This window comes from Rhineura floridana, chromosome 2 (genome assembly GCF_030035675.1).
Source record: "Rhineura floridana isolate rRhiFlo1 chromosome 2, rRhiFlo1.hap2, whole genome shotgun sequence".
Taxonomy (NCBI): Eukaryota; Metazoa; Chordata; class Lepidosauria; order Squamata; family Rhineuridae; genus Rhineura; species Rhineura floridana.
Window position 1 is genome coordinate 173,127,418 of NC_084481.1, and position 26,012 is coordinate 173,153,429.

At 41.8% G+C, this 26,012-nt stretch overlaps 1 protein-coding gene across 1 annotated transcript in view; it reads right to left on the reverse strand.

Annotated features, from left to right (window-relative positions):
* The window catches only part of RYR3 (ryanodine receptor 3), a 481,871-nt gene that overhangs the window by 53,200 nt on the left and 402,659 nt on the right, over positions 1 to 26,012 (reverse strand). The window contains exons 86-94 of the mRNA XM_061612803.1: positions 22,155 to 22,283; positions 21,336 to 21,440; positions 18,221 to 18,302; positions 16,551 to 17,866; positions 12,450 to 12,508; positions 10,135 to 10,306; positions 9,456 to 9,542; positions 4,674 to 4,871; positions 2,913 to 3,043 (exon numbers count right to left, since the gene is read on the reverse strand). Coding sequence (XP_061468787.1) covers positions 2,913 to 3,043; positions 4,674 to 4,871; positions 9,456 to 9,542; positions 10,135 to 10,306; positions 12,450 to 12,508; positions 16,551 to 17,866; positions 18,221 to 18,302; positions 21,336 to 21,440; positions 22,155 to 22,283 — 2,279 coding nt within the window. The remainder of the gene's footprint in view (positions 1 to 2,912; positions 3,044 to 4,673; positions 4,872 to 9,455; positions 9,543 to 10,134; positions 10,307 to 12,449; positions 12,509 to 16,550; positions 17,867 to 18,220; positions 18,303 to 21,335; positions 21,441 to 22,154; positions 22,284 to 26,012) is intronic.

A 26,012-nucleotide genomic window follows, 5' to 3' on the forward strand; every position in this document is an offset into this window, starting at 1 on the left:
CAGCCTCAGAAGACCTTCTCTTGATCCCACCGGTTAAAACAGCTAGACTGGTGAGGACTAGAGAGAGGGCCTTCTCAATAGTGTCCCCCACCCTGTGGAATTCTCTCCCAAATGATCTACGCCATGCCCCGTCTATGATGAGCTTCCGCCGAAACTTGAAGACCTGGCTTTTCAGGCAGGCTTTTGGGGCGGGTTAGGTTCTTACTGTTTTTTAATTTTTTTAATTGTTTTATGTACTGTTTTTACCTTGTACATCGCCCAGAGTGGCTGGACAACCAGCCAGATGGGCGACTAATAAATTTAATAATAAATAAATAAATAAAACTTGAGAGAACTCCAGGACGTATCCCTTGGACACAGTCTCCAACACCCATGTAGTTCCCCACACTGTTGGGCAAATAAAAGCCACCTGGCTTCCTCTGGCTGAGCCACAACCATGGGATCCAAGTCATACTGAGGGAGTCTTTTGTGCTCCCTTCTGAAACTTTTGGGAAGTAGGATGCATCCCCTGGTCTGGAGTAGGAGGTGTGTCCTCCACTCCTGTTTTGCGTTCCCCAACAAGATCTGTATCAGCAAAAGCCTCTGGACCTGGACAATTGCCAAGAGGGGCAAAAAAAGCTGGGTCTGGCTCACCTTACATCATCTTTCTTAGCCAAAGAAAGAGGCTTTTCCTTATCCATTGTTTCTACCAGCTTCCAGGAGTTCACCAAAAAGCTTCACTCCCAAGAAAGGAAGAGCAGTGAGATATACCTGAGAGGCAGTGTCAACCTTCCATTGACACAACTAAATATTACAACATGCTGCAGTGGAAGAAGCCATGGAGCACACCACAAACTGTAGCACATCCATGGAAGCATCCACAGATAGGGCTGATGTGCATGCCATTTTCTTTAGGCCATCTTTTACAAACTTAGGCACATCATCCCATGCCCCCAACTCTTCCACCTACATAAAAAGGAGAAAAACAAAGACGTAGCTGAGACCCTAAAGGCCACTGCATCAGACCTGAAGCTCCTGCTCAACACCCCTTCCACACATGTATCACATGGGTCTTTGCCCCCCTCCCCCTCTGAAGGAATGACTGAGGAACAAGCAAGGGCAGCCACTGGAAGATCCAGGCAGGATAGCACAAGCGCTGCATAACCTGATCCACAAAATTCTAATGCTTCTTGGCCCTCTTAAGTGGAAACTTGGCCTTCCCAGAGGGGCCTATTGTACATCCCATACTCCATCAAAAGCCTGTGGGAATGGAACTGTAACAGCCTTAACATCATCAGTACAAAGAGCCTTTTTGCACCCACAAAACCAGATGGAAGAGATGCATCCTATGTGCCACTCTCTGCCTCAGTTAACTGCAGCACCCTGTGTGCCTTGAACAACAAAGGCTGGAAAGCCTCTGAGGGGGAAAAGTCTAGGCTGGGACTAAACCACTTCCATCACTTCCTCAGAAAGCTCACCATCCTCCCTGTAAGGACTACTGGGAGAGGTGTCAAAGAGTTTGATAACTCTCCTTGCATTATTGTGGGTTGTTCAGACCCAGAAACCCCTACTTAAGTGTGGGATTATGCCTGTTTGGTGTCAGGCAAAACCTAATGAGTGTCAGATTGCTCCTGGAGCATAACAGTGCCTCCTAGCTCTCTTAGGAGCTGGGATATTCTTGGAAGGAGAGGGTTCTCTTGAGGAACAAAGAGAGGAAAAAGGAGACCTGGCAGAGCTGCTGAAAGAATATAATCTGCCAGACCCCCCTCCTTTGTGCTTCTCAGTATCTGATTTGTGCCTCCTTTGGATCTATCCCCTTTCATTGAAAAGAAGCACAAAGAGAATCCTTAATTTCTGTGGAAATTAATCTCCTCATCTATGACATAAACTTGGAGAGCTCTCCTTGAAAGGAAAAAGCCCCATGAGCATCTGGGAAGAATACGAACCCCTTCACTAGCCAGGCTTGGAGTAGGTGAAAACACTGCTGCTGGTCTCCTGGAATCCTCCGAGAAGGAGCTAGTGGCATCAGACAAGTCCCCTGCATGACTAGCATCATAAGGGGAGACCAGTGAAGTGGTGCGGAAGCCATAAGGCAAAAACTGCAGCGTCCCTGCACACCAGAAAAAAGTGCAGGAAACTGCACAAACTCATGACTTAGTTTCAGCAGGCACCACTCAAGCCCCTACAACAGCCAGCTCTTTCACAGTAAATGAAGTGATAGCAGTCCTGACAATGAGGAGAACTGGGGGAGGTGGAGCTGAGTGTTGAAAACTCCCAGACCCAAGGAGCTATGGGGCAGTGCCATGGCTATAAGCCGAGAGATAAAACGGTGAGCCCTCTTGAGTTGTTATTCTGTGGTGTGTACCATGCTCTGTACCCTCCTTGCTCCCAAGAGCAGCCCACTCATGCCCAGCCAGGCAATCTCACAAAACACCTTCCTTTCCAACACTTTCCTTCCCCAAAGCACACGGTCAGGATCGACCAAGAAAAGCTGGCTGCACATGGGAGAGATAGCTGAGGGAGAAAAGGGCATGAGGAGAAAGGAGGGATAAGGATAGGGGTCCCAGGGGAAATACCACCAAGGAATTCTGACTGGGACCCAAAGGCAAGGCTAACGGGGAGAGGAGGACAAAAAATGAAGCAAACTGAGAAATCACATACAAGTAAAAAGGCTGCAGGAAGAAATAGGGAATTTATTGGAGAAAGACCCAACCATCACAGACTGCAAAGCAGGGTCGGGCTGGAGGGCAGGATGACTCCTCCACCTGGAGAGGAGGTGAAAGGCTCTAAAGACCCTGCCTGGCCAGTAGGAGGAGTCATCCCTATGCACGAATGTCCTTCATCCCTATCCAGCAAACAATCATTTGTAGACTCCCAAGGTAAGGACTTCTGAAATTCTACTGCAATTCTTCAGTGCAAAATGTGTTACTTACGGAGTGTTTATGACTAGACGATCCCATTGTCCTTTAATGTCATCTTCAGAAGGCTGTTCAGTAATATACAGACCATCAAATTCCAGTTTCCTTGCAATGTCCTTTTCCCGTTTGAATACGACCAGGGGAACCTTTTGGAAAATATATTTAGAGATTTTTAACTATTTGGAATCTCCAAAGGAAGCTAAATGTGTTCAAATGTCTTGAAAATAGTTCTGAATATTACATTTTACAGCATTACTGAACTTTACAACTGGAAACAATTTTCTTGTAAGAATCGGTATTGGGAATTGTGAAGGTTATAGGATGATGGTCAGTCAATTTGATGTCCTCTTTTTAAAGCAATGCTGAAGTTGCATCAGGCTATATGTGATAGATACAAGAGTCCTGAGAGTAAGATGATATAACTATTACCTGCTATTTGATTTGGACAGTTTGTACTATGGTAAACAATAGCATCTTTTAATCTTTAAAAAGGTAACGGTGTCCCCGCACTTATAGTGCAAGTCGTTTCCAACTCTTAGGGTGACGTCTTCTGACGTTTACTAGGCAGACCGTATATATGGGGTGGGATTGCCAGTTCCTTCCACGGCCTTTCTTTACCCCCCAGCGTATGCCAGGTACTCATTTTACCGACCACGAATGGATGGAAGGTTCAGTGGACCTCGACCCCTTTTACCGGAGATTCGACTTCCTCCTTCCATTGGAATTGAACTCTGGCCGTGAGCAGAGCTTCGGCTGCGTTACCGCCGCTTACCACTCTGCGCCACGGAGGGTCTACCTTTTAATCTTTACCTACAATAAATGTAAAGGTTAAATTAAACTGTGTTATGAATACACATTCCATCTCTGTATCTTGATAAAAAGTTCCTGGCATATATGTTATATAAATAGTGCGGTGTGGGTGCAAACCTTGAGCTTGTATGCCTTCTCTTAACACAACAGTCAAATATAAAAGAGATTATTGAATTGGGAACTATGTACGTAAAGACCCATGCCAGATGGCTGTGCACATGCAATTTGTGATCCACAAAAAAGGAACAGGTCAATACAACAAGAAGGACATAGTTGCATAGGCACTTATGCACCTAAGCCCCAGGACACGTTAGGAAGAAGTAAAAACCCAATGCCTTCTCTGTGTTCGAATAGCTATATAATGTATATGCCTGGGTTGTGTGTTGAACTGGCTCCAAGATTACAACATATTTTTCCATTACAAATAGACCATAGAGGAATTCTTCCATTAAGCAAATACAGTAGGGCCCCACTCATGTGGTGGGTTACGTTCCAGACCCCCACCTAAAAGCAAAACCCGCCTAAAAGCAGAACTCCGTCAATAAAATGGCGCCTGATGCCCGAAAAATGCCGTAAAAGCAGAACAAGCGCCATATGAGTGGGGCCTTACTCTAATGGAAAGCCACTGTATTAACGGAATGCCAAAAAGCAGGCCGCCGAAGAGCAGGGCCCTACTGTAATAGATTAGAGCACATGTTTTTGAAAACAGTTAGTAAATGAAGCTGAGATCTATCAAAAGCAAATTCTGCCCTTCTGCACACGGTGCCCAAGAAAGCTAACACAAAAATACATAATAAAATAACAATATAAAAACATATCATCCAAGTATATAAATTAAAACAAGGGTACAAAAAAACAGTCAGTAGAATCAACAAAAGAATAGCTAGTTAAAACCTATTAGAAAAAACCATAGTGTGAAGAGGCTCTTATTACTGGGTAATTTTGGTTGAAAATGAAATTACTAACCTTTAAACAATAGTATCCAATAACACATACAAAAGAGATGACTGTATGAATAACAGCGAGAGCCCTAAGTGTTGGCGCCATATAGCCTGTACTCTCCTGTAACACAAAGAAGACCACTCCCTCTTCATCATCATCGTCCTCATCTAAATAATGCCATAGGTCAGAATCTTCCATTTCTTCAAATGGCTCTTCTGTCACCTGAAGTTGATACATACACACACACACATACACATACACGGAGTGCATGTGCACACATGTTAAATATATATAAACATATGGAAGTATTTTTCTAACATTTTATTATTAAATTTGTTGATAAATGAAGGAAAGATTATCTCATAGATATATGGTGGTATTCAATGCTAGTCCTAGTCAGAGTAGACTCATGGAAGTTAACAGAAATGACTAACTTAGGTTAATTAATTTCAGTGGATCTGCTCTGAGTAAGTTGACTATAATAATACAAAAAACTGAACGGCACTGTAATGCTAAAGTACTTATCCTCTTCAAGGCCGGAAAAGAGAAGCAATAAAAATTCCAATGTATTGCTATCACTCTGAACAGCCTCAAGCTGCTGGGTAATGTTTTTCAGACCCATGAAAACATGATGTCTTTTTGTGCCTTCCTCATCCACCTAGGGAAATATTTATATAGTCACAGCTGAATCAGGAAAATATGTTAAGGACTGGCATACTATCTACAGAGAGCAGGTGCCTGGGAGCAGAATCTAAATTCAGCGTGTCTGGATAGCAACCATTTGTATGACTTCATGCATGTATTCATTTTGCAGATACGATTTACTAAACACTGCCATATTTTACACTAATGTTGGTGTTGTGCAATGGTTAAGAGACTGAACTATGAATCAAAGTCCCCATTTCAAATTCACCTCTGTGATGAATTCATGAAATTATGAAGTGGTCTTAGGAAAGGGTATCCTCAGCGGACCCATCTACAACATGGGAACAATAAAACTGACCTTTCTTTCCATGCTGCTGTAAGGATTATATACACATAATGTATGTGAAGCACTTTGAACACTCTAAATGGCTAAATATTATTATTACAATGCAGAAGAACCAGAAGATAAACAAAATGTAACAGTGAAACTAATGTTTTCACCCTTTGGAAGTTTAATTCAGTCAAAAACCCATTACTTTTATACTAGCAGTATTTATTTCCTAACACTGATTTTGCTTACCTTAGTCTAGATTGGGGTGGGGAACCTCTGACCACGGACTATTCTTGGCCCTCCGGGAGTGTGTGTCAAATTTGGCCCCCAAGGCCATTTTTGCTAAACCACATCTCCTGTTAATCACCGGATATCACCTGTCAATCATATGCAGTCATATGCATCATTTCCGCCCTGCTGCGTCAACCTCAGATGTTGATTACCCTTCTCTGTGGCTATACGTTATACGTCAAAGACAAATACACCTCTATGGAAATCCAAGAGAGCGAACAAAGTGGTCCGATAGAGACCATTTGGGTAAAAATAAATGGAGACAAATACAACCGACATGGTAGTAGGTGTCTACTATAGACACCCTGGCCAAGAAGAGGTGGTAGACGAGGCCTTTCTCAAACAAATCTCTGAAATCTCAAGGAGGCAAGAAGTAGTAGTGATGGGGGACTTCAACTACCCGGATATCTGCTGGGAGACAAACTCTGCGAAACACAAAGCCTCCAACAAATTCCTGATGGGCCTTGCTGATAATTTCCTCTTTCAAAAAATAGAAGAAAGAACAAGGGGATCGGCAATCCTGGACCTGATCTTAACTAACAGGGACGAATTGGTCACAGGAATTAAAGCGGTCGGTACCTTGGGGGAAAGTGACCACGTAATGCTGGAATTCGTGATTCTGGGGAAAGCCAAAGAAGAATATAGTCAAATATGGACCTTGGATTTCAGGAAAGCCGATTTTAGCAAGCTCAGGGAAATGATGGGTAGGATCCCGTGGCTAGATAGACTAAAGAAAAAAGGAGCCCAAGAAGCGTGGGAGTTCATGAAGAACGTATTACAAAAAGCGCAATCGCAAACAATTCCAAAGAGGAAGAAAAACGGAAGACATCGGAAAAAGCCAATGTGGCTACACGGAAGACTGGTGGAGGAGGTAAAAATAAAAAAGAGCATGTATAAAGAATGGAAGGAAGGACGGATCACCAAGGAAGAGTACTAACGAGCGGCTCGGGCTTGCAGGGATAGTGTAAGGAAAGCTAAAACCCAGAATGAGCTGAGGCTGGCGAGGGAAGCGAGGAACAACAAAAAGGGGTTTTTCAGATATGTTTGAAGCAAGAGAAAGACCAAGGAAACGGTGGGACTGCTGCTCAGTGAGGATGGCAAAATGTTGACAGATAACAAGGAAAAGGCAGAACTGCTCAACGCCTATTTTGCCTCCATTTTCTCCCAAAAACGGAACAGTGTGCAACCTTGCATCGGTAGCAATCTCAGTAAGGGGTCGGGATTGCAGTTCAAGATTGATAAGGAGATAGTCAGGAAATACCTAGTTAACCTAAATGAGTTCAAATCTCCAGGGCCTGATGAACTGCATCCCAGAGTATTGAAGGAACTTGCTGATGTACTCTCGGAACCTCTTGCCATCATCTTTGAGAAATCCTGGAGAACGGGAGAGGTGCCGGAGGATTGGAGATGGGCAAACGTCGTCCTGCTCTTTAAAAAAGAAGATCCGGGGAATTACAGGCCGGTCAGTCTGACTTCAATACCGGGAAAGATATTAGAACGGATAATAAAAGAGTCCATTGGCAACTATCTAGATGACAATGCTGTGATTAGTAGGAGCCAGCATGGGTTTGTCAAGAAAAAATCCTGTCAAACTAATCTCATCTCTTTTTTTGATCGGGTCACTAGCTTAGTAGATGGTGGAAATGCTGTAGATGTCATCTATCTAGATTTCAGCAAAGCGTTTGACAAAGTCCCCCACAACCTTTTGATTAGCAAACTGGTCAAATGCGGACTAGATGGAAATACTGTCAGGTGGATTCACAACTGGTTGGAAAACCATACTCAAAGAGTGGTCGTTGGTGGCTCTGCTTTGGACTGGAAGGAGGTTTCGAGTGGAGTGCCACAGGGTTCTGTCCTGGGGCTGATACTCTTCAACATTTTTGTCAATGACTTAGATCAGTGTTTCTCAACCTTTTTTTATTTTTTTGTTGCTGGACTACAACTCCCATCAGCCCCAGTCAGCATGGCCAATGGTCAGGAATTATGGGAACTGTAGTCCAGCAACAAAAAAAATAAAAAAAGGTTGAGAAACACTGACTTAGATGATGGGGTGGAGGGAAGCCTTATGAAGTTTGCGGATGATACGAAACTGGGAGGGATAGCTAACACAATGAAAGACAGGAATAAAATCCAAAGGGACCTGGATAGACTAGAAAATTGGGCTGAAATTAATAAAATGACATTCAATAAAGACAAACGCAAGATTCTGCATTTAGGCCACAAAAACAAAATGCACGGGTACAGGATGGGAAATACCCGGCTTAGCAGTATGCGTGTGAGAAGGACCTTGGAACTGTAGTGGATCGCAAGTTGAACATGACCCAGCAGTGTGATGCTGCGGCAAAAAAGGCAATCACGGTTTTGGGCTGCATAAACAGAGCTATAGTTTCCAGGTCGAGGGAAGTAATAGTCCCACTATATTCTGCATTAGTCAGGCCTCATCTGGAATACTGCATTCAGTTCTGGGTGCCTCATTTTAAGAAAGATATAGACAAGTTAGAGCGGGTTCAGAAGACGGCGATGAGGATGATAGCCGGTATGGAGAACAAGTCTTATGAGGAAAGGTTGAAGGAACTTGGCATGTTCAGTCTGGTGAAGAGAAGGCTGAGGGGTGACATGATTGAACTCTTTAAGTACCTGAAGGGCTGTCACATAGAGGAGGGTACAGATTTGTTCTCTGCTGACCCAGAGGGTAGGACTAGGTCTAATGGTTTTAAGTTGCAGGATCGTAGATTCAGATTGGACATTAGAAGGAACTTCTTGACAGTAAGGGCAGTTCAGCAATGGAACCGACTGCCTAGGGAGGTGGTGGGATCCCCTTCGCTGGATGTCTTCAAGGAGAGGCTGGACAGCTATCTGCGGGAGATGCTCTAGCTGTGGATTTCCTGCTGTGAGCAGGGGGTTGGACTCGATGGCCTACAAGGCCCCTTCCAACTCTATGATTCTATGATTCTAAAGAATAAGCCTAGTAGCTTGTATCAGCCACACAAAGGACTTTCCCTTAGGTACTTTTCAGTTTTGCTGCCAGAATGCCTGTTGTTAAGAGCACTGCTAAAGACACTCTGGGCATTCTAAAAATACTTTTTCTTCCTTCTTTCCCCTTCCCTCCCCTTCATTCTCCAGAGATGCCATGTTTAAAATGGCTATTGAAACTTGGCTATCTTACTAAAACCGTTGAAAGCTGCACTCCTAGAACTTGCTGCCTGTCTGTATATATTGTTTAAACTTTATGGAGGTGCACTGAAACTTAAAGCTGCACAGATAAAAAAAAACTTTCCTAGAATTTGGTGTAGGTGGGTGTCATTTAAACTTAATGAAGATATACTGAAACTTGGAAAGCTTCATAGTGGGGAAAAAGCTTTCCTGGAATTAACTTTACTTAACCTGCCCACTTGGACCTTGGACATGCCCACTCGGCCCTCAGAGACCATCATTGACCAAAAAAGGTTCCCCATCCCTGTCCAGATTTTCACTATAACATACCAAATGTCACGTAAAAATCAAGGCATCCTGCCTAGAACAGCATACAATTACATTACCTTGTAGAAGAGCAGAATAAAGTTGATGGCAAATGCAACAAAAAGTGCAAGAAATCTTAAATTGTAGAAATTTCTGGCCAAATAGTGCTGAAAATGCAAAGAATGTTATCAGTTCCTAAAGCAAGAATCAAGACAGAAAAGAAAAAAGCAGATTTAAAAGGAAATTAAAAAATGCTTCAGATTGTAGATATAATATAAATTATGTTCCATTTATTTATTTATTTATCATATTTATTAGTTGCTTTTTTCCCAAAAAGGAACTCAAAGCAACTTACTAAGAAAAAAAACCTGTACTTAAAGTGGCTTTCAACAAAAGCAAACAACAATTACAAAAACAATTTCATAATAAAATAATACAACAGCAGTAATAAAACAACAAATATCACAGCAACACAAAAACCATTTCAATACTATAAATATAACATTACAATCTTAAACAGGTCACATTACACCACTTGGCAATATGGCAAAAATAAAAGAAAATTAAGACAGTTTCAGCTTGGCCCCTAGAAGCACCCCACCCATGATGTTACTTTCATACTTTCTTTTCCTTGTAAGTGTTCCCTTTCTATTATAGACCTCTTTACAAATACCTCATTAGTAGCATTTCTCCAAATTTTGAAAAATGCTATTAAACGATTTTCTAATGTAATCAAAATACCAAAGAAAGTCAACATACCAGCATTTTTGTCTGATAAACTTCCAATACTTTAACAACGTTGGCCATATCTGCACCCGGTTTCTCAATTTTTTGCCCATGCCTTCGTTTCCATTTCCTGGGTTCTTCAACTTTCAAATGTTCAGAATATAGATCATCCTTTATTTTATCTTGCTTCTCACCATCCTCTATGCTAAAATAAATGATACCAACTATTAAACAACAGACCCAATTTCTGCACTGTCCATAAGTAAGCCAAGACAATAACTAGAACTTAATTGACAATTAGTTCTGACTGAACTGAGGAATGGAAACAAAATGACAAATTAATTTCAAAACAAAGTGACACACATTGGGGCAAAAATTCCTAACTTCATATATCCACTGATGGGGTCTGAAATGGTAGTTGATTAACTAGGAACGAAATGTTAGGGTAATGGTGGATAACTTATTGAAAACATCAACTCAAGTGGATGGCTTGCAAGGAATCATTAGGAAAGCGACTACAAACAATATTGCCAGTACAGTAATCTTTACAAAACCTGTGGTGTGGGCACCTTTGGGACACTAAATGCAATTCTAATCACCCCATCTCAAAAGGCTATCATAGTGAGCTGGAAAAGGTTCAGAAAAAGGCAGCCAAAATGATCAAGGGGTTGAAGTAACTTTCCATAAGGAAATAATAATTTCTTTTTAGTTGGGGGAGGAGGGAAAATTACTAGCATCTTTGAACCTGGTTTTGCTCAGAAATTCTAAGGAATAAAAAAATGCAGTTTTGAAAAGTTTAGTCTGTCATCTTTATTCAAAATAGCATCCAAATTTATCCACACATAGACAAAAGCCTGTTCCTTTATTTCAGGAACCATCATGCAAAATTTAGTTACGATATCTTAAGAGGTGTCCAAACATATAGGAAACGAACAAACAATTTTCCAAAATATATTGCACATGCATGTCATAGAGAAAGTGGATCCAAGTTTGTCTGTGTCTCCCTGAACATTAGAACTTGGAATAATCTAATGAAATTCTTTGGCAGGAGATTCAGGACAGACAAAACAAACATCTCCGCACAGTGCTTTGAAGTTCCAACAGTTGGGGCTTAGAAGCATGGTCTCACTTTACATATGATGTCAGGTGATTAATAGGTGGGTGGCCCTGCTCTCTTGTCAACAGGGGGTGGGGACATAAGGATCTGGCCAGAAATGTGAGAATGGGGAGGGAGTTGTAGATGTTGGAGCAGATCTGGTGAGACCACAGAGGAAATGCTTCCTGAGACGGTCAGCCCTGTGCCCAGTGGTGGCAACTAGCCTAGACTTATTCACAGCAGTCTTAATAAATCTGCTGGACAATTCCAGAAAGGAGGGGAATATCTCACAGGGTCAGAGCTGACAGTTTCTCCAAGGTCACACAGATTGAAGAAGACATGGTTACAGTTTAAAAAAATACCTTCTTTTTCCAGGAGAAGCCCCCACCTTGCTTCAAAGACTGGAAAGTGCTAGATTTAGCTCATGCAAGTAGAGTGCCTGCCCCCCTCTTTTATTTGGAGTGTCTTTGGGTGAGAGCTTTGTTGCAATAACTTTGCATTGCATTCACACCCTAGTGCACCTGCTGGTGTTCTGTATCCCGATTCATGCCTAGTATGTTTTGATGCTATGTTACTGTGCTAACCTCTGGAATAAAACTCTGTCCACAACTCAGTCTTCGAGTTCTAGTCTGTTTCTCTGGTCAGGAGCCAGGACACACTCTCTGAGAGGGAGGGAGGGAGAGAATGCAGTAACGCGTCCCATGCAAAGATTTCCATTTGCACAATGGGAGTTTTCACCACTTTCCTTCCCCCAACCAAGTACCCCTTGCAACCTCCCTAAATCTGCTCCAGAGGGTTAAGGAAACTCTAGGCAGATTTAGGAGAGGCATGCAAGCAAGGAGAGAGGAAGAACATTTCATTGTACAAGCATAAATCCTTGGCTGACACAACTTTCATGTAGCTCTGTGCTGGATACAACCCTCAGTTCTTAAACTTGGTACAAATAGATCACATTTTATCCTCTCCTTACTTCTGAAAGTTTGGAAGTAATTACTTACAGTTATGGCAATGAAAACTGCAGTGTTCAACAAGATTATAATCCTTTTTTTCTAATGTTTAATCCTTTTTTTAGAAAAAGGAAGCTCTATGTAACTCAGCTGTGTGTTAGGACTTCGAGGAAAGCATTTAAAACTAAAGAAAACGGTACTGTTCTAGAAGCTAGTCACACAAATTCAAAGTGAAAATAGTGTTTGAGGTACACTTAAACATAAAAACAATAATTCCCAAGAACACATAGCTAAAAATAACTTACTCAGCCTTCTCAGATTCTGTTCTTGTTTCTGATTCATCATCCTTTGCAATTTCAGGTGTCTGAAACATGTTGAAAGTGGCTTGCATTTTAATATTATAGAGAATTAAACATATTTGATTTCAAAAGTACCAAAAAGTTACAAGACTGCTGTGAACGGAAAGTTTATCGTAATCTAGGATACATTATAAGTATATAGAAATGAAAGATAATTAAACAGGGTTTCAGCTGTGAGCCCTAATCCAACTGTGCATGGAATAGCAAAGCACTAGAAAGGACAGAGCCCACCCTTGGCCAGAATATATTTAATTTAATAAATTATATCTTGTCTTTGTACTTGGAAACCTTCAAATGCAGCTTACAAAAGCAATCAAGATATAAAACATCAACAATAGTTAAAATCAATCTAATAAATACAAATTAAGGCTGCACTCCCATACATACTTACTTGGGAGTAGGCCCCCTTCAATTTTGTGGAATTTATTTCTGAGTATACCGAGACAGCTTTGCACTATAATGGAGTAGCATCATTATAGCTAAAAAGACAGCTAATACAATTCAATTTGTATTTAAATCTGAACATCTAAAAGCAAGTACAAAAGAAGCCAGGTTAATTTGTCTAGAAAGAGAATTTGACAGCCAGTGCACTACTATGGAAAGAAAAAAGGCCACCTTCTCAGTAGTCATCAATCTAACCTGGGGTCACCTCAAGAAGAAAAAGGCTTCAGATCACAATGGATGGAAAGGTGCACGTTTTATAGGGAGCTATGGGACTACCAAGTTATATATAAATTATTACAGAATAATATATATTAAATTCTTTCAGCAGCAATCATTCCACCTCTTGCAACAGAGGAAGATGTAGAAAACAAGGTTCACTCCATGGGCTCTGCTGAGCCTCTGGCTGTTGTTGTACCTGAACTATTTCTATTCAAGCTGGCCTTTATGAGAACATTGCAAGTTTTACCTGGTGTCTGAGTTTGCCTTTTTCCTCCTCCCTTTCCACCCCTCCCCCCTTTTTAAAATTGTAAGTCTGCAGGCAGGGACTGTCTTGTTCATCACTGATGCAAGCTGCTTTGGAAGCCTTTTTGGCTGAAGAGATATGTAAAAATAATAATTTAATTTAATAAACAAATTACACTTTCTATGAACAGATCGAAATCAAAAGCGTTTTTGGAGTGGGGATGGAGAACATCTGGCCCTCCAGATTTTATCGGGATGTCTATAGACTACTGGGGTTAGTTGTTTTTTAGTTGTTTTTGGGGTCAAGATTTAATTTTGGAGATTCATTTTTGCTGTTATTTGGACTACAGCATATTTTTGTTAGACACTGTTGTGAAGTGTGTGGGGATTGCTTAATTGTATATTTATTGAGATGTTTTCATTAGTTTGTTGTTTATTATTATTGTTTGGCTACTTATATACTGTGTATATTTATATTTCTTTGTTGTATTATTTCTCTGTTGTACACCGCCCAGAGAGCTATGCTAGTCGGGCGGTATAGAAATTTAACAAATAAATAAATAAATAAATAAAATAATATTGGACCAAACCATGGCCCATGCTGGTTGGGGGTGATGGGAACTGGAGTCCAACAACATCTGGAAGGCCACAGGTTCCCTATCTCTGCTTTAGACATGGTATCTCTCTCTAGTATATGCTACAGTGGCACCGGGATTAATTGTGGCATGCCTGATCAGACAATTTTGGCACACTGATTTCTGTTGCATTTTGGACTGCATGAATTCTATCTGTATCTTTTATTTGGGTGCTAATGTTATAATGTTTATTGTTTCTATGCCTAAAGATGTCAACACATATATAAATAAATTTGAGTAATGCATAACAATTGAAATATCCTTTAGACCTGGGCCATTATCATTGTCCCCATGGGCACAATTGTACCATTGAGGACTTCACCTGGTGTCCAAAAAACCTCTGAGGCTCCCATCCCCAAGGCCCTCTTCATCATGAAGTGGCAAGGGTGGTTACATTTTCTGCCCATAGTATATAGAGCTAAAGGAGGACATTATAAGAGTGACACCATGTAAAGCACATAAAGGTGAAAGAGGAAGTGGGAAGAGCACCACTCTCTCCCTCTCTCTCTCTGCCCTTTTCTCTCTCTTTCCCTATGTGGTTTTCAAGGTTCAGATTGATACCTGAGCAGATGAACAGAAACCAGGGCAGGTGGAAAAAGAGACTGATCTGGGAGACTGAGAGGAAAATGAAGTGGAGGGAGAGAGAAAATGAGATACTACAGAATCAGGAGAGAGGGAGGGAGAGAATGGAATACCAGTGTGAGGAGGGAGAATGGTATGTGTGTGTGTGGGTGTGTGTGTGTGTGTGTAAGAGAGAGAGAAAGAGGGAGATCATGTGAATACACTTACATGTCAGATCCGGTAAAAGGAATTTTTTTGAAACTGCATATTTTTTAAAAGTTTTTCCTCCAAAAATAAAAATTAAGGATCTGGTGCTTTCCAGCAATGCCATAGCACAAAAACATAGATCCAAGCAGTAGTGGCCAGTGAGGTGGCACAGGTGGAGCACAGTCGCTCTTCTAGCTTCCGAACATGGCAGGTTGCTGCCACTGACGGAGAGTGCAAGGTGTGGAAAGCTCAGTGTGGTGGAGCCAATCTCATGCGTCTACTGCCATTTACCACACCAAGCTCCCTGTGCCTCACCTCTCCCCCTTTTGGTCAGTTGTAGTGATCCGTGTTTGAAAACCAGGAGTGCAATGGTGCTTCGCCTGTGCCACCTCACCAACTGCTACTGGATCCAAGCAATGGATCTTCATAGTTGTTACAAGGTATGCCCTTAAAAACACCCTAAAATCATAGGTCACCTCTGTGTCCACAGATATGTTCTCTGATTTCTTGCAGTTTTCATTGTTATCCTATGTAAATCATGAAAACTCATGAGAATCCATACCTTGGACAAATGTTTTGCATTTCTGGCAAGCACCAGAGCTGTGTTTTTACTCTGGAGTCTGCTACTGCAAGCTGTAATTTGGTCATGGTTTGGGGGAGAACTCAGTACAAAGTAATGCAAATTCAAGAGGATTTGTCTTAATTCTATTGGATGTTTTAATTCAGGGCACTTAGAAATGCAGTGTGTGCGTGCGTGTGTGTGTTCTTTTTCTATATTTTAGGGTGTGTGTGTGTGTGTGTAGAGACTGACTGGGGGGGGGACAGAGAAGCAATCAGAAGAGGTGGTTCCACAGCACACTCTCAAAATTCCAAATGGACCCCCAAAGGTTGGCAGCCTCTACTTTAAACTGTGTCTGTGTACGATCAAAGCAAGGTCCAAGATTCTTTATACTTTCTAGTGCTGCCTTTGTCAGAATGAAGATATGTAATTTCTACATCATGGGTTTTAAAGGCTTCTAAAATACAGTTCAGCATAGCCCCAGGGCTGGTCCCAGGCATGCCGGGGCCCTTGGGTACCAGCCTGCCCTGGACCCCTCTGCAATCCACGGAACTCAAGCATCCGTGGACCGCAAGACAGGAGCTTCTGCGCCACCCCGCCATCCCCCCGCTTCACCTACCTTTCCGTTGTTTTTTGCGGCACACGCAGGTTTGCCATCAATCAAGATGGCGGCCGAGGTTTCCTTAAGGGGCTGAAGCCTCTGCTGCCATCTTTGTTGATGGAAGCAACACGTGGGTGCAGCACGCATGTGTGCCATCAGCCAAGATGGTGGCAGTGGCTTCAGCCCCTTAAGGAAACCTCGGCCACCATCTTGATTGCTGGCAAATCTGTGAGCCGCAAAAAACAACGGAAAGGTAGGTAAAGCAGGGGGATAGCGGGGGGATGGTGGTCTGTGGATGCTTCCGCTGATCGTGGAAGGCCCCCTATAGCTCCAGGGGCGCTCGGGCCAGTGCCCCACCTGGCCACCCCTTAGAACCAGCCCTGCAATAGCCCCCACCCTGCCAGTTTTTAAAACAGCTTGATATACCAAAATCTCTTATGTTACACACGAGGTCAAAGGTATGGTATTTAATAAATTCCCTGGAATTCTCCTAGTCATCAAATAAAGTCATCAAAGTCATCAAATACAGAAGCATGAATAAAACAATATTATGTTACATGGTACAATTGTTTATCTACCTGTGCTTTTTTCTTCTTGCGAACTGCACTTTCCAAAGGAGGGGTTTCTGATCCCATAATATCAGCGATATCCCCTAGGCCAACATCATGACCATGCTTTGATCCACTTTCTTTCTTCGTATGAATGCCAAAAATATCTGACAAGATGTTATTTTCTCCCTTTTCATTTTTTACAAACTGCACAATTTGAGTTGTAATCCCATGTTCTGTAACTTCAACTTTCTCTGTTTCAAGGACATCATCATGAATTCCAAACTGTGTTGGATCAGGCATATCTCCTAAAATTTTAGTAACTCTTATATTTTTTGCTCCTTCTACTAGACCACCCCCAAACACAGTACTCCAAAGAATCTGAAAAATACCCCACAGTATAGTGAGAAACATTTGGAAGAATCCTACAAATAGCATCCAGAAAAAGAAAAAAGTCACTTTCACCAATTCTTTTACAGTCATCTTCCTCACTCTTCTGTACTGTTTTCTTAAGTTTTTTAGTCTTATCATTTTTAAAATGGTGGCAGCATTTTTCTTCACTGCAATACATGCCACAGCAAAAGCTGAAGCTGATTCAAGGGACTGCTCTCGTTGCTCATCTTCTCCAACTTCCCTCATGTAGCAAGGCTCATCTTCTTCCTCAGGTCTGTCAACTGTATCAGATTCAGAGATCTCAGATGCCAACTGCATTTCAAAAATGGTATCTTCACAGAAGTTTACAAAAAGCTCCATTTTCTCTTGTTCTCCACCTTCATTTACAACATCAAAAATAAACTGCCTTTTTGATTCTTTAACTTGAGGCTTTTCCCACTGTGTCCGACTGGATTCACTGATCTCAAAATAAACTCGCTCTATCTTCTTGGCACCACCCATTATCTCAATGCGCCCCAGATAAGGTTCAAAATAGTTAAGGACACTTTCTGCTGGATCTAATAGAGTCTGAAGTCGTGAATCATTTGGCATGTGCTCTGATAGGTTTGTTAAGAGTACTGCCACATTAAATCCAATATCTTTGGCTGGCTCATCAAATCTTTCAACAAAATCAACATAGTTAAACATGTCATTTTCATTAGTTTCTGCACACGACAGCAGGAACTCAATCTCTGATTGTGTATATTGCTTTTGACCTTCCATGGCTTTCTGGAATTCCTTCTTTGAAATTATGCCTTTACCTTCTGGGTCATACTCTTTGAAGGCTTCTGAGCTAGTTAGATCTTTTAACTTGAGAAACATGTCAAAGAACTTCAAGATCATTTCTACATTGCTAGATGATTCAACCAGAGTATCCACCATCTGTTTTCCGATTGTGCCATTTACAACATTACCTATATTTTGAGTTTAAAAATGGTTACATATTCACACACACACATAATGAATATATTTTATTCTCATCATTAGTAATGAGCAGAATTTGTCATGCTCATAATTTTGTTTTAAATGTGCCTTTGGTTAGTGCCATTGTTCAGTATTATTGCACACCTTAATTTATGCCCATCTCTTATTTAAAATTATCTATGGTGGTGGCCTATGGCTTTAAACAATAAAGTTTCTTTCATTCATTCAAATTACCAAGTATTTGCTATGGGCTTAATGTAAATTAAATTAAAGATAAACTTTATGTATTGACAATTATAGTGATGTTTGAATTCTATACTAAGAACTTTAAAAAAATATTCAACCTTCAAGTAGTGACAAGAGCATCACCACCATATCCTTCAGAAGATCAAGTAGCTCCTTCAGCAATTCAATCTGACTGGAATCCTAGAGTAATAATAAAATAAACATTTTTTAAAATCTAAAGACAATATTAACAATCTAGCACAGAGTTATGTATTCCTGAGCCCACTGAAACCAATGATTTATGTGTGCCTGGCTCTATCCTCAGCTGTAGCCGATAGGGTTAAGAGGGCCTTCAAAATGGAACATTGGAAGCTGCCTTAAACCAGGTCATGCTATTTGTCTGCCTAGGCCAGTGTGGACATACAAATGCAAAATATTTTGACAAAGGCAGGCAAGTGAATTGACTCCTGGGAGCTCCCTACTTCCTTCAGGTTCTCTTTCTTGCTTTCGACCACAAAGTGGCACTTTAACCCACACTGATGAGTTTTTCCAGTAATACAAAATGGCTTGTTTTCCTTCTGTGGTCAGGTTTTCATGTGAAATTATACAGTAGGGCCCCGCTTCTCAGAGCCCTGCTTTTCGGTGTTCCGCTAATATGGCGCCAGCGGGGCGATCAGCTGGAGGGGGGCTGGAGCTCCCTGCACTCCAGCTGATCGTGCCGGAGGAGGGGAAGATCAGCTGTAGCGGGCTACAGCTGATCTTCTCTTCTGGCACAATCAGACTCCCTCGCTCGAGCTGATCACACTGGAGAAGATCAGCTGTAGAATGCTACAGCTGATCTTCTCCTCTTCTGACGCGATCAGACTCCCATTCAAGCTGATCACGCCCAAGGAGGGGAAGATCTGATATTCTCCTCCTCTGGTGCGATCAGCAGGTTATGTTCCAGACCCCCGCGCTACAGCTGATCCACTTTTTGGTGGTATTCGCTTTCTGGCGGGGGTCTGGAACTTAACTTGCCATATGAGTGGGGCCCTACTGTATATATATATTTGGAAATCTTAGTATCTGTATTAGGTAAGTAGGACCCACATCAAAATGCCATGTGAATTAATAAATTCTATCTCCCACATTCTATGCCTCTTGCTTCCCTTCACCTGTGAGTCATTCCTCTTCCTCTCTCCCTGATTAGTCTCCCATTTAACAACTTTTTTCTTCCTCTCTGCTCTATCAATTGTTCTGCTATTTCCTCCTCTTCACCCCTGTTCCTATCCCATCTTCATGGGTCTGCTTCTTCTCCTCTTCCTCCTATTGATGCTAATTTTTGTTTACTCCTCCACTGTACTTGCCTCTTTTCTTGCCTTCTGCTTCCAGCAGCATGTTTTCCGATCCCTTGCTTGTTCTGGATTCTTCTTACATCGTGCCTCTTACATCTTCTCCTCTAAACTGCTCTATTCCAGGGCCCTCCTTCTCACATATCTTTATGCATTTCTTTCCTTCCACTTCCCACCCACCATTCCTCCTGATGCAGCTTCCTTCTCCCAGTCAGGAGCCTGTGCAAGGTTTTTGTTACAATGTGAGCCCAGGATCTGCAGATGGAGGTAATTTTGGTTCAATTTGCATTGTAATGCAAAGCTACCTACCTGCATTTCCTAAAACAACATGTGTATCAAAACACAGCTATCCTTTGAAATTCTGCAATGCAGCTCTCCAGCCAAAAATGTGTACGCAAATGTGCATATTAGAGTGAATAAAAATGCATGTATTAGTGAAAACAACATACAAAAATGCATTTTATTAGGGAGGTTGAAAGAAGTGTATTTTAGGAGAAATGCACACTAAAATGCTGACAGATTTTCATGAGGACTTTAAAAAAATCAAACTGATGCAGAAATGCGGCAAGTTGAACTTATGACTGGAAAAATGAGGAACTGAGAGAAACTGAAGTCTCTAATGGATTTTTATAGCAACAGACTTGGGTGAATTAATCATGTGTTCCATGCATGCACAGTTGTATTTCAGCCTTTTTTGGGGGGACCTTGACTCTCTTGGATTTTTTATCCAGATTTTTTTCCTCAGGGTTTTGCCTACTGATACCTTCCTTTTGTGTGCAAGGGGACAGGACATTTGGCTACATAAGCATTGGCACTCGCCCTGTGAAACTGGGAAATGGAGGGAATTATATTGGTAGGGTTGAGAAAACAACTTACAGGTGGCTATTTCCTACATTTTGATATCTTTATTGTGCATTGTAGGCAAATAGCACTACTGTTCTCTTTAATAAAAGTCTAGCAATTGAAATATGCATTATGAAAGGTATAAGAAAGTGTTTTGTTTGTTTTTCCTTGTTATAATGGCCTGTTTTGGACATTCTTTATGAGCTTCATAAACTATAGGCTTATAAAGCCAGCAATGAGCATTGTCCTGTCTACTCCCCCCTCCTCGTGCACTGGTTTTGTTGTTTTAACCCAGAAATTCTGACAATTACATTATCCAGATTCATTAGTTACAACTTTTTCAGAGTAGTACCAGTAGAAGTCACTGACTGACAATAATTTGATTATTTAATTGTCAGTAAATTGGAATTCCTTTTTTTTACATCACAACGAAATCTGGTTTAAAACACATTGGAATTAGTGCCAAGTCTGGTATGTGCAGAAGAAGGAATGGAGGGGAGGCTCAAGGAAGCAGTGTGTGGCCCTGACACTCATTCCCAGTTTCACAAACCATAGTTTATGAAGCTTGGAGTGGATGTCTTCAATTGGCCAATTGAAATCAAAGTTAACATTGATGCAGCACAATTAACAGGTGGTCAGAGCCGCAGCAATATCCTCTCAGCGGTGGCATTGTTGCTGCTTACCAAGATGGGGAAGGGGAAGGTGGTGGCAAGGTCAGGATTGTGCAGATGCATCAGCAGAGCCACTTTGGTGCTCCTGCTGGTGCATCCACATAATCCCAAATTTGCCACCATTTTGCCCCTTCCCCTTCTGGTAAATAGCACCAATGCCACTGCGGGAGACTGTCGCTACACCTCCACACTATGGGACAAGATACTCCTGACAACATAATTCCAATGAAGTTTTTGAAATAGAATACCTATAAGGTGACTTTGAATAACAAGATCAATCTGTTATAATGTGATTAATTATACAGATCATGCCTTCATGCTCTCAGTGTATTTCTTACCACATTTATGTTTATAATATATATTCAGCAAAAATGTCTCATAACATTTACCTGTGAAAGTTTCATTTGCATGTTAGCAAAAACATGAAGAAAGCCAACAATAGCATCCCACAGTCTACTGTGAGCCAGGCTCTGCTGGTTTCCAATGCAAGGACCCTAAAATAAGGGGAAATGTTTTAAATTTCCATTTCAAGCATCTATTCCAATAATTGAAGAGATAAGCAAAAATGTTTATTAATGATATGCATGAACAGTCATAAAATTATTTCGCACACAATTTCATGTATTCAGAACCAAAGAGAAATATTAAATTGAGGCAAATGCAGAAGCAGAATGGATGTGGGACAAAAGGGGGATGGAAATGCAGGAGGTTGTAAAGAGCACAATCGGCAGGTCAAGAGAGGCTACAGAAGCCATGCAGAGAGGAAACATGTTGGTAGAGCAGGAAAACTATCATGTGACCTTTCTGAATGTGAGCACTGTGTATAAAGAGGGGATTGATCACTCTAAGAATGACTGTTTTCACTACAAAATCATTACTAGCAACTGGGCCACAATTCTTGCTACGCTTCTGATTAGAAGGGGCAGCATTCCTGCAAGACGATCCAGCAGGTGACTGAAGACAGATAAAGTCTATGTTTTCTTTCCTCTGCCTCAGAGGTAATGTGAAAGAAACACAGTTAAAATCAAGCTGTTTTAACCATATCACCCCATTCTATATATAGAGCCTCTTCTATAACTGGTGATCATGAAATTCTGTTGAATGCAGTCAGGGCAGTACCTGTTGCCTTCAGAATCCATGCCTGTCTCTCACATCCACATTGATGTACATACAGTATACAAGATAGAGAAACAACAAGTGCTACTTACTTGGATATATTCAGTAAGTGAATTAAAAATCTGCTTGGTCACAGCCAATGCTTTAGAGAAATTACGTTGTCCAGATTCATCAATTATGTCTTTTCCAGAGTAGTACCAATAGAAGTCACTGATTGATTCCTAAGAAAAATAATTGGTGCGTTTTCTCTATATTTTTGTGTGGTATTAATCAAATTGCATCACAAAAAGTAATTTTAGAACATTAATAAAAGTCTCTAAATATTAAATGCCATTAGCCAAAGGGTAAATGCTCAGATTGCATAACTGAGCACAAAAGAGTAATAAATATATTCAGAACAGCAATGGAAATGGACTGCCAACTTATGGTGACCCTATGAATAGGGTTTTCATGGTAAGTGGTATTCAGAGGTGATTCACTATTGCCTTCCTCTGAGGCTGAGAGGCAGTGACTGGCCCAAGGTCACCCAGTGAGCTTCAAGGCTGTGTGGGGATTCGAACCCTGGTCTCCCAGGTCGTAATCCAACACTCTAACCACTACACCACACTGGCTCTCAGAACAGCAATAGTAGATAGTAAATAAATAAGCAAATCCATATTAACTGTCTTCAGAGGCTTCAGAGAACAGGATGGTTTTAGTCTGGCACCAAAAACATAATGATGTCAGCACAATGCAAATACAGTTGTGAAGAGAGATCCACAACCAAGATGCCACCACACCACCACCTCTAACCCCTTCAACAAGAACCTGGTCATAGTGATGATTTATCTACAGTTGCAAGGAATTAACAAATTCCTACTTAAACATGCTCCTTGTTGTATTGGTGTCTTACATTCTATATCTATAACATCTATGGCCCAACTTGGCTACCTTTGCTTTTAATATATCTGAGACATTCAGATCATTCTAGCCTATAAAACCATAGAATCCTAATCAACTTTCAGAAAAGTTTGCATTGCCACCTTTCCTGGGAGTAATTTGCACTAAATTCAATGGAGTTTACTTCTGAGTAGACATGTATACAATTGCATTTTCAGTGGATTGCTCACTTTGGGAGTAATAATCAATATTACCAGAGGGTTAGTTTCATTCTCCTGAGAGTTGCTCAGCGATGACAGCAACAGTTCAAAGTCTCTTCTATAGTTCTAATCACGATGTCTTAAACAACCCTCAAGAATATGGAGATTTTATCTGCTATCTTTTAGATTTGTCCACCTAGTCTGATCTAGTGTGCAAATTGCCTCCATGTAGTTATGACGGATAATTCAATTTCTATACTGGTGCTCTTATACACCAAACCAGATGGAAGTTTGGTTAATAAAGTTGCAGCCTATATATCTTATTTCTCCCTCATTCCCATTACAGACAGAAAAGAGAAGGGACCTTTGGTCTTACTGTGAAATTGTCTTCTATGTGCATGCAAAGATGCTTCTCAGGTGGGACTTGATCTCCACCTTGTTGCTGAAGGCAGAAACATGCTGTTCAAATTTTTTAGTCTCAGGTAACATTTCTTTCATGACAAGCCAAAAGCAAAACATAGACAATAAAGAGGAACAGTGTATATAAACATGACATGTAACCAACACAATCTTGCACTCTCTGCTGCAACTACGGAAAACGGTGTGAAAGACAAAAAATAGCCCCCACACAGTAGATGAACAACAGAACTAGAAGAAGGCAGCACTCAGAATGTAGGGAGAGGCCCTAAGATCATCTTTACATGCACACAGAAGACAGTTCCATGGTAAGGTCTCTTCTGTCGTGCATGAAAGATGATCTCAGGTGCGACATACCAAAGCAGACCCATGTAGGGCAAGAAGTAACAGATCAATACTGAGCTGCCTAATAGCTTGGGAGAACATGTTGCAATACTCTTCTCCCAAATGCTGCCTCGGCTGAGGTGTAGATATTTATCTTGATCAACGTGTTAGGACTAACCCATGTGGCTGCTCTACATACCTTCTGAAGAGGAGCATTAAGAGAAAAATCAGCTGAAGTAGCCACCATTCTAGTAGAGTGTTGAGGAGTAAGATGCAGACCACCATAAGCCAATGCTATGCAAGCTTGAATCCACCTAGCCAGTGTGGAAGTGGAAACCCTTTTTCCCAAAGAAGGTTGAAAACAAACAAAAGAGACATTTGGTCTTACCGTGAAATCGGTCTTCTCTGTGCATGTCAAAGATGATATCAGGTGGGTAACTAGCTCCACCTAGTGGTTGAAGGCAAAAGAGTACTGCTGACGTTTTACTGTAGGTCCGTTCCTAGTCTGCGCCTGCTCCGTCCGCAGTTTTTCAATAACAAGCCCACATGAAGAAAACGAAATAACACCACAAAAAAGACAAGACAACAGTACTCATACACTCTCTGCTCAAGGTCTAACAGCGCTTGGAAAGGCAGCCCAGCTGTCATAGGGAGCGGCCCTGATATCATCTTTGACATGCACAGAGAAGACCGATTTCACGGTAAGACCAAATGTCTCTTCTTCTGTGCATGGAAAGATGATATCAGGTGGGACATACCAAAGCTGACCCATGTAGGGTGGGAATAGTGCTGGGCTATGGCTACTAGTGATTTGAGAGGACATGCTGTAGTACTCTCCTTCCAAAGGCTGCCTCAGCTGAAGCATAGGAGTCTATTTTATAATGTTTAATGAAGGTATTGGGAGTGGCCCATGTGGCCGCCCTACATGTCTCCCCCAGAGAGGCATTATGGGAAAAGGCCGCTGATGCGGCCGCCGCCCTAGTTGAATGAGCTACTACCCCAGCGGGACGGGATAATCTTAGACAGGCATATGCCAAGGATATGCATGCCTTGATCCACCTGGCTAGCGTAGATGTGGTGACTTTATTCCCCATGGATTTTGGGTGAAAGGAGACAAACAAATTATCTGTTTTCCGAAATGATTTAGTCTTGGAAATATAAACTTTAAGGGCTCTTCTCACATCAAGAGAGTGCCAGGCTTTTTCTAAAGGATGGACAGGATTTGGACAGAAGGACGGTAATACCAGCTCCTGCTGGCAATGGAAGGCAGACAACACTTTGGGACGAAAGGAAGGGACAGTACGCAGGACTACTCTATCCTTATGGAATACACAAAATTTTTTATGGACAGACAGGGCATTCAATTCAGACACTCTACGGGCCGAAGTAATGGCCACGAGAAACAAGACCTTAAAGGAAAGAAGACGGAGAGAAACTTGACTCAGGGGTTCGAACGGAGGTTTTTGAAGGGCTGACAAAACCTTATGCAGATCCCAAGTTGGGTAGCGATGCACCATAGGAGGTGCTGTTATCGTTGCTCCCCTGAGGAAACACTTGACGAAAGGGTGCGATCCGATTGGCTTATCCAGGGATCTGGAGAGGATTGCTGATAAGGCTGAAACTTGGCGCCTCAGGGTGTTTGGTCTGAGACCCAAAGATACGTCGTCTTGCAGGAAGGACAAGATTTCGTTTACTCCCGCTTTTCGAGGAAGAACCCCTTGCTTCTGCGACCAGGATGAGAAGGCCTTCCAAGTGCTTTCATAAATTCTGAGTGTGGATGGGCGTCTAGAAGCCATCATGGTTTCTAATACTTGCGGAGAGATGCCTCTTTTCAAGAGTCTCTTCCGTTCAAGTTCCATACATGAAGTGCCCACCACTCTGGGTCTGGGTGCTGGAGCTGTCCCTGAGAGAGCAGGTCCATTCGCGCTGGAATCTTCCATGGTGGTTCCACCGACAGGTCGAGAAGGTCTGGAAACCAAGGTCTCCTTGGCCACCATGGAGCCACCAATAGAAGTGCTGCCCTTTCGGCACGAAGTTTTTTGAGCACCCTGGAAATCACTGGAATTGGAGGAAATGCATATAGTCTGCCCGGAGGCCACTGGGAAGTCAAGGCATTTATCCCTTCCACGC